Genomic DNA, 9,387 nt, shown 5'->3' with positions numbered 1-9,387 from the left:
ACATCCCCAAAACAATACATTGTCCCTGTCTTTGCTCGGTCCCAGCAGGAGGAGCAACCAGAGGCAGTGACCCCCACGACAGAGCTGGAGATGGACAACATGGACACCTTCCTGGAGAAGCTGCCCCCTACTGGCAAGATGAAGAAGACCGAGTCCCTCATCATCCCATCCAACAGATGGTAAATACTGTCCGACTCTCTCAGTTCATCCTTACGCCATTCCCCCCACGCATCCTGTCTCCTCGCCTCCTGTCTCCTCGCCTCCTGTCTCCTCGCATCCTGTCTCCTCGCCTCCTGTCTCCTCGCCTCCTGTCTCCTCGCCTCCTTATTGGAGGAGAAAGGTCCATATGGTCCTTTTCTTTAAAACCTTCTTCTCCCAATGTGTTTTGAAAAGGAAGTGAGAAGACCGGGATGCAAGGAATCTAGGAAGGATTAATTGCTGAGTGTCTTCTCAACTTCAGCTTGTTCAGTCCAGGGTTCAGTTTGTAGGAAACCAGTCGACCCATTCAGATGTTGGGAACATACAGTATATGCATCACTTTCCCCCTACCTACATGTAAAAATAACCTCCCCTCCACCCCTACCTACATGTAAAAATTACCTCCCCTCCACCCCTACCTACATGTAAAAATAACCTCCCCTCCACCCCTACCTACATGTAAAAAGAACCTCCCCTCCACCCCTACCTACATGTAAAAATAACCTCACCCCCCACCTCCCCCCTACCCTGCATCCCCCTCAAGCTGGCCATGCTCTGTCCTCATTGTCGTGTCCGTTCTCATGTCTTCCCCAGGCAGGAACCTAAGTTGGCGGGGAGGAGAGGGAGGAGTACATCCCTAAAGGAGCGCCAGCCCAACAGACCACAGAACGAGAGAGCCAACAGCCTGGATAACGAACGCTCCCTCGACACACACTGCCATCTACAGGTAGGAGGAGGAGCAGACTGTAAATAAAATCACATTGTCTCTCTGGTGAAGCACCGGTGGGGTTGTAGTAGTACGATCGCTGGCCAATCAAGTCAGAATACCGAGTCTGTWACTTTAATATATAAATGTTTCTAGTGATTGTGTCTTGGATGTGAGATGAATTTACTATTCCAAATGGCCTTTCTTTTCGATGTCTTCCATAAGTATATTCCCCGTCCCCAGATCCCCAGGAAGACCGTGTATGACCAGCTCAACCACATCCTGGTGTCTGAYCACCAGCTACCTGACAGCATCATCCTCATCAACACATCTGATTGGCAGGGCCAGGTAAGAGACAGGAAATGACATAGAGAAAGTGAAAACGTTGGGCGATCACTCTTTGTCTCCATGACGACCGAAAGGGAACAATAGATTATAATGACGAATAACTTAAAACTTTTTCTTTCTCTTTAACGACCACTTATTCTCACATTACATTTCTCTATCTCTCGTTTTTATTTTCTCTTTTCTCAGACTGTTTCTCTTCCGTCCGTTGTTTCAGTATCTGTCAGGTGTTCTCCAGAGCCAGCACCTCCCGGTGGTGTGTACCTGTACTACAGCAGACATCCAGGCCGCCTTCAACACCATCGTCTCACGCATTCAGAGATTGTAAACCTCCTCTTTCACATTCTCATTGTAATAATAATATACACTACTTAGCAGAAGATTTTATCCAAAACAACTCACTGTTCATACATTATCAGTGTGTGTCTGTGAATCCCTGAAAGACTTGGAACACAACCTGGGCATTRCTCGCAGCGTCACACTCTTGTAGTCGTAGTTTCTGAGCCAATCCTCTCTCGTACATGTTATTTATTTAGTATTGTAGCTATAAGTCCTCTGTTACAGGTTGTTAATATGTTTGTCTCCTTGCTGTAACATGATGTTTCCTATGTAGCTGTAACTGTAACAGCCAGACGCCCATCCCCATAAAGATAGCTGTGGCTGGGGCCCAACACTACCTCGGTGCAGTCCTCAGGCTGTTTGTAGACCACCTGTCTTACAAGACCCCTGATTGGCTAGGCTACATGAGGTTCCTGATCATACCACTAGGTGAGAGATATGGGGGGGGGGGCGGGGGCAGTCATTCACACCACATCTTGTAGTTTGAATATAACCTAATGTTTGTTCATTTTAGGGTTACAAAATTCTCTAAAAGTTTCTCTACACTTGTGAATGTTGTCTGGGATTTTGCAACCTTAGTTTAGTTTTTTTTCTCTAAAGATAGTATGATATTTTTAATGAATTATGCGTTTTAAGAGAGTTCGTACGAGAGTTCTTACTAGTCGTATCAGTGATTTGACATCTCTCCTCCTTTTGATTGTGTACAGGATCTCACCCGGTCTCCAAGTACCTGGGTACCATCGACTATCGATACAACAGTTTATTCCAGGATACAGCGTGGAGGGACCTCTTTCACAAGCCAGAAGCTCCAGTCATAGGTACGACAGGGTTAAATACACACAAGGGTTTCAAAATTCTCTTAACTTTATTAAAATCACCTTGGTTTTACAGAAATCCTGGTTTGCGGATTCCTGGATTTCCTGCTAGTTCCCCTTTCCAACCGGGAATTTCGCAACCCTAACACACATCTAAGATGTATCTATACTATGGTGGAAACAGAATAGTGTGTGTGTGTGTGTGTGTGTGTGTGTGTGTGTGTGTGTGTGTGTGTGTGTGTGCGCACGCGAGTCTGTGAGCTGTGGAAAGAATTTACTCTTGAAGACATTAAAACAATCCAATCAGTCACTGATGTCATGTTGGTGTACAGTGCAGGAGAGTCCAGATGTGGTTTCCAGGGTAACCCAGTATATTGTCGGGGCCAACGGAGTTCACCAGCTCCCCATCGCTGAGGCCATGCTCACATACAAACAGAAGAGGTAAGATAGGGCAACATCTCACACACACACACACACACACACACACACACACACACACACACACACACACACACACACACACACACACACACACACACACACACACACACACACACACACACACACACACACACACACACACACACACACACACACACACACACACACACACCATGGTGCCATTTTCATAGTGCAACAACCGGTTATAATCTGGCAGCATGATTTAATCAGAAACATTTCTTCAACAATGTGGATTATAAAGAGGCGGCTATTTGTGTGTTGCTCAGTTTACTAAACTGTAGTTAAATATCTGCCTTTGTTGAAGAAAAACTTCAGATTAAAATCACGCCGCCCAGATTATCACAAGGTATTTTTTGGCACTTTGTTTGCACAAATTTTTTGCAGTAGGAAAATGCATCCCAACTGCTTAATTAACTGCTAATAACATTCCTGATAAGTGTTATAATTATTAATAACATTCCTGATAAGTGTTATAATAATTAATAGCATTCCTGATAAGTGTTATAATAATTAATAACATTCCTGATAAGTGTTATAATAAATAATAGCATTCCTGATAAGTGTTATAATAATTAATAACATTACTGATAAGTGTTATAATAATTAATAGCATTCCTGATAAGTGTTATAATAATTAATAGCATTCCTGATAAGTGTTATAACTATTACACAGCTAACAGTATTGGTTGTAGTTCTGGGGCCTGACCAGGTTACACAGCTAACAGTATTGGTTGTAGTTCTGGGGCCCATCCAGGCATTATTATGTACTGTTTGAGTTTAGGGGGTGTGTCACAATAGCGATCAGTTGAACCACCTTTGCAGTAAAATATTTTTACACAACCATTCGTTTCATAAAATGGGAGACATAAGAGATGTGAAAAAACCAAGGTTGTGTTTTGTTCTATCTCAGGTAGGGGTTGTCTCAACAACTAAAGCCCTTTTTGAGGATTGGCCAATAGCCTTACTACCCATCATGGGGTTGTTGAAGCCTCTGGTCTCAGTAGATAAGACACTAGACAATCCCCTCTTCCATCCTGATAGGTTGGAACTTCTGCACATGCTCACTCTGTGCCTGTTCCCCCCCCCCCCCATGTCTCCTGTCTGTCTGTCTCCTGGTATTACAGCCCAGACGAGGACTCTTGTCAGAAGTTCATCCCCTTTATTGGGGTAAGTGGTTTTTCCCCTTTTTCTAAAGAAGGATACGTTCTTATCCTTGAACCTGATCGTCGTGTCCTTGAGTCCATACTTTTTCACCCTGACCTCTGCCCTCCCTCCCCAGATGGTGAAAGTTGGACTGGTGGAACAGTCATCAGCAACATCAGGTTAGTCATGAGGTGTGGGGTTTTCACGCCACTATACAATAGAGTAACCAATGTGTCAACAACACGTCGTTGTACGTACTACTTTCATGTCAACACTGAGAACTTGTTGGATGTGATACTGTAGTTATACAGTACTTATAGGTGCTGATTTCCTGAGCACCAATTCAACCTAATCCTGTATATTTAATCTAGGTTTACTCTGTGTYCAGGCATCTGACCCCTAATCTTAACCTGTCAGTCTATCACTTGTTGTAATTGTACCCTCTGTCCCGATGATGATAATCCCTGTGTATTTATCAGGTGACTCGGACGATGCAGCTCCCATGGCGACAGCCCTCCTCTCCTCCACCCCTCCTCAGRTGTCCCCCGCCCTGAAGGAAGCCACGCCCACCCCTCCCTCCTCCCCCTCTGTCAACACAAGCTTCAGCTCATACAGGTACAGCTAACACACGGACACAACACCTGGTTCAGTTGTTACAGGTACAGCTAACACACAACACAACACCTGGTTCAGGTGTACAGGTACAGCTAACACACGGACACAACACCTGGTTCAGGTGTACAGGTACAAGCTAACACACGGACACAACACCTGGTTCAGATGTACAGGTACAGCTAACACACGACACAACACCTGGTTCAGTGTACAGGTACAGCTAACACACGGACACAACACCTGGTTCAGGTGTACAGGTACCTAAACACACGGACCACAACACACCTGTTCAGGTGTACAGGTACAGCTAACACACGGGACACAACACCTGGTGTCAGGTGTACAGTACAGCTTAACACACGGACACAAACAACCTGGTTCAGGTGTACAGGTACAGCTAACACAGGGACACAACACTTGGTTCAGGTGTACAGGTACACCATCACGACTCCTAGCGGAGTAGAGAAGATAACTGTCTGGGGCTTGAATAGACTGATTATGGCTTCCATATTGTTCATTTAGCTAACATTTGATTTTCTACCTCTTCATCTCGTACTATTCTCTTCATGTCTCTCTTCCTCTGCTGGGTATTGTAGTTCTCTTCATGTATCTCTTCCTCTGCTGGGTATTGTAGTTCTCCCCAGGGGGAGCTGATGGGACTACAGGTGGACTACTGGGTGGCTCCGTCCCCGGCTGACAGGAAGAGAGACGTGGAGAAAAGGGACTCGTCTTCCTCTAAGAACACTCTGAAGTGTACGTTCCGCTCGCTGCAGGTCAGCAGGCTCCCCCAGGCCGGGGCCCAGCCACAGCCCGCCATGTCCATGACTGTGGTCACGAAGGAGAAGAACAAGAAGGGTGAGGGCACATAAAATGGTTATATTGTATCTTTGTGAATGAGTCGTGAGGTTGACTTGTAGTACTCCTTATGAAGGTCCGCTGCACTCAGACACACTAGTGTAGGGTCTCTCTGTAACACTCTCTTTAATGAATGTATATATTCATATACTCCAGTATATATTCTTATCCTGATAGTGAAGCTCTTGGAAATACAGAAATTAAATCACAATTATCTTGAAATGGAAAGCCGAAATCCTAAAACTTGAGTTTAAGCTGAATCCTAACTTTTCTAAAAACGTATCCGTCGTCATCGTTGATTGTGATGATTAGCATTCACATCTTAAAGTTAGGAATCCGGACTCTTCTGTTCCCTCTCCTTCTCAGTAATATTCCTGCCAAAGAAGACTAAAGACAAGGATGTGGAGTCTAAGAGCCAGGTGATCGATGGCATCAGTCGACTGATCTGCACTGCCAAGCACCAGCAGACCATGCTGAGGGGTAAGACACCTTATCTCTGGACTCAAAAACAACCAAATCTCTTGTTATATTAACTGGTGTGTGTTTACATCTGTCTCGTTTTAGACCATGTTGTCTTTAACAGATGCTAACAAGTCTTATYTGATCCAGGTATTACATAGATAACCATGAACAAGGCGTAGTATAACAACTTGTAATTGTAAGGTATTACATTCTGTGATTCGGGATTATTTCTAGATCATATTTTTTTGGGGTCTATTATTTTCTTCCAGTGCTGATTGACGGCGTGGAGTGGAATGACGTCAAGTTTTTCCAGTTGGCGGCACAGTGGTCGTCACACGTCAAACATTTCCCCATCGGGATCTTTGGACACAGTAAAGGGCCTTACTAACAAGCGACGGGTTACCATAGTAGCGACACCGTTACCAGAGACTCATCTGTAACAGAGGACAACGCCCCCTCCCTCATGTGCCAATAGCTTTTATAATAGCCAACCCCCCCTCTCCCGCACATCTTAGACTGGTCCCAGATCTGTCTAACTCCTATGGTCATTGTCAAGCCAAACGTTGGCAAAGCAGCACAAACAGATCTGGGACCAGGCTACACACATCTGCCCACCCCACTGTCTYAATTTAAGCCCCAGATTTTACCTATTGTTTATACTTCTGTGTTTGTTGTTGTGTTTATTATAAAAGTTCCCAAGGCAACGCTGTCATAAGGAGATTTGGTTCTCACCAAGCTTTTTTTTTTAAAAATCCTGCTGATTTTCTATAGACTTTTGAAGAAGTAAAAGACGAGCGGAAACCTAATTAAATAAATAGTTTGAAAAACTCCTAACTAGTGATGCATAACATTTCGGCACCCTCCCTCCCCTCCTCTTTGCTTTTTATTAATGTGGCAAAGATAGATTGTATCAAACAATTTGCCAGGCACAATTTAACAAGATAAGTCCTAGTCAAGATCACTTTGTAACCAAAAGGCCCTGAAACGATGGAAGATGGACAACACATAAAAGATGACTTATCTTGTCATCCTTGGAGGAAGTGGTCTGGATCCTGGACTGAAACCATTCTAGCGCACCCAGAGTCCTGGGGTGTATTCATTAGGAACCAAACATAACCAAACATAACCAAACATAATGGAAAAACGGGAAAGGAACCTACCTGAATTTGTCCAAAAAAAGACAACTATTTCGTTGCTAAACGTTTTCCCCGTTGCACTGCGGTTTGCTACACTGTGCACTAATGAATACTCCCCTAAGGACAGTGGCTCCTGTTGTTGTAGCAGGCCACTGAGACCCTCTGCACTCATCGGAAGAAGACTAACATGCACAATAGACTTACTGTAGCCTGAAATCCAGACCTGTTCTGTGCTATTATTCCACTCTTTTTTTTAAAACTCTGTGTCATATGTTTGGTGAATGACAAGGAGTGGAATGATGGCACAAACAGACTGATACCCAGGCTACATAATACTGTATATGTCCTGTACATCCAATCAATTATATGTAAACACAACTCATAATTGAGATGGAACTGACCCTGCACTAACTAATGGTTGGTGCATCTCTCTCTCTAACACTTTCTTTTTCACCTTCCCTTCTTTTGAAAGGGAGCAATGGGTGTGCCACCAGCAGAGAATATCTGATAACATATCCCCGTCCTCCTTTATCATCTCTCCCTCATCGGTCCCGTCCTCTCTTTATCTCACAGCAACCACACATCTTCTAGGCAGAATACTAGACAGACTGCAGCTCACTCATTTTCCTACTCCCAGAGCCATGTGTGTTAAGAGAGTTGGGACATTGACGTTATCTGCATTGACGCATTTTTACATGACAACGTCAACGTTCTATAGCAGCCATGTTTGCTCCYCCCCATTAACTTTACATACGGAATATTTAAATAATGCTATTCAACTGAATGTGTAGGATTAGAACAATATTCCAAATTGTAAAAGCCCAGCTTCTCTAAATGCAGTACATTCATAAAGTATTCAGACCTCTTGACTTTTTCCACATTTTGTTACGTTACAGCCTTATTCCTTCGACCTCATGGCTTGGTTTTTGCTCTGACATCCACTGTCAACTGTGGGACCTTATATAGACAGGTGTGTGCCTTTTCCATATCATGTCCAATCAATTGAATTTACCACAGGTGAACTCCAATCAAGTTGTAGAAACATCTCAAGGATGATCAATGGAAACAGGATGCACCTGAGCTCAATTTTGAGTATTATAGCAAAGGGTCTGAATATAATAAGGTATGTTTTTAAATTTTTATGAATTAGCAAACAGTTATAAAAATAAACTGTTTTCGCTTTGTCATTATGGGGTATTGTGTGTAGATTGCTGAGGATTTGTATTTATTTAATCAATTTTAGAATAAGGCTGTAACGTAACAAAATGTGGAAAAAGTCAAGGGGTCTGAATACTTTCCGAAGGCACTGTATACGACTCTGTTTAGTTTGCTATTTACCTGCGCCTTATGATAATCTACTACTACTGCTACTACTTCATGAAAGAAGATAGGGTGGGACAACGTGAACTTGTCCAATAAGAAACTTGTTCGCAACGGTGTACCACTAATGAATACACCACTGATGCCAACTAGCTGTAGCTCACAAAAGGCACATAGACAGGCATTGTAATCTGTCATATTTCTGAGCTGAACAGACATAAATAAAATAAAAATAGTATGGCTAATTTAAATGTGTGCATTAAAGCCATACAATAAAACTGCACTGCATTGTTGTGTAAGATCAGATCGTCCTTAATTTTTGCTTGATTTCTCAGATTCCACTCTGTAAAACACCGGTGCTATTTCAATACTCATTTAAAAACACTTCTAAAAACAGCCAGGCAGGCTAATATTACAGAAGTTAGAGAAGCTTTAAAACTGTAGCAACCAAATGACTCCTTATTTATTGAAGTATCATCAACCAATCCTTATGTAAAATTTTTTTTTACTAATTATTACAATCCTTGGGTGATATAATAACTAATTATTACAATCCTTGGGTGATATATGAGGGGAGCACGCCATGCTCCCCTCACAGCGGGGTAAATAGTTTGCTTTGTGAAGCCTCAAATGCTTCCTGTTGAACTGGCAACATTTGTGTTTCTTTCTTTGGCAAAAAGTAGAAGTATTTTAAGTTGTGTTATAAATATGGTCTTAAATATGAATGGAAGGTTCCCCTATTAAAATATTGTATTTTTTTTTTTTTAAAGACTACCACTAATCCCAATGTCGGGAATAAAAAACTAGACTAAAATGTGTGCTTTTGATTTACTTATTTAAATGTGAAATGAATCTTTAATGTTTTTTTTTGCTGCAAATTCAATTGACAGTAATGTTTAATTTATTTTTATGGTAAGCCAACTTTGCCAAATGTGATATCATTAAAAAGTGCAGTGTATGGTTCAAGTGACGAATTATATCGGCGTATTAT

The 9,387-nt window shown here is 42.5% G+C and overlaps 1 protein-coding gene across 1 annotated transcript in view; it reads left to right on the top strand.

Annotated features, from left to right (window-relative positions):
* The window catches only part of LOC112072042 (phosphofurin acidic cluster sorting protein 2-like), a 30,605-nt gene extending 21,243 nt beyond the window's left edge, over nucleotides 1-9,362 (top strand). Inside the window, 13 exon segments of the mRNA XM_070439622.1 lie at nucleotides 46-179; nucleotides 793-925; nucleotides 1,148-1,252; nucleotides 1,467-1,573; nucleotides 1,863-2,017; nucleotides 2,296-2,406; nucleotides 2,736-2,844; nucleotides 3,990-4,032; nucleotides 4,145-4,187; nucleotides 4,488-4,623; nucleotides 5,258-5,478; nucleotides 5,845-5,958; nucleotides 6,210-9,362. Coding sequence (XP_070295723.1) covers nucleotides 46-179; nucleotides 793-925; nucleotides 1,148-1,252; nucleotides 1,467-1,573; nucleotides 1,863-2,017; nucleotides 2,296-2,406; nucleotides 2,736-2,844; nucleotides 3,990-4,032; nucleotides 4,145-4,187; nucleotides 4,488-4,623; nucleotides 5,258-5,478; nucleotides 5,845-5,958; nucleotides 6,210-6,328 — 1,530 coding nt within the window. The 3' untranslated portion in view covers nucleotides 6,329-9,362.
* Nucleotides 9,363-9,387: the final 25 nt, after the last annotated feature.

Source organism: Salvelinus sp. IW2-2015, unplaced genomic scaffold, assembly GCF_002910315.2.
Source record: "Salvelinus sp. IW2-2015 unplaced genomic scaffold, ASM291031v2 Un_scaffold1806, whole genome shotgun sequence".
NCBI lineage: Eukaryota > Metazoa > Chordata > Actinopteri > Salmoniformes > Salmonidae > Salvelinus > Salvelinus sp. IW2-2015.
This window is presented reverse-complemented; position numbering and strand designations above follow the sequence as displayed.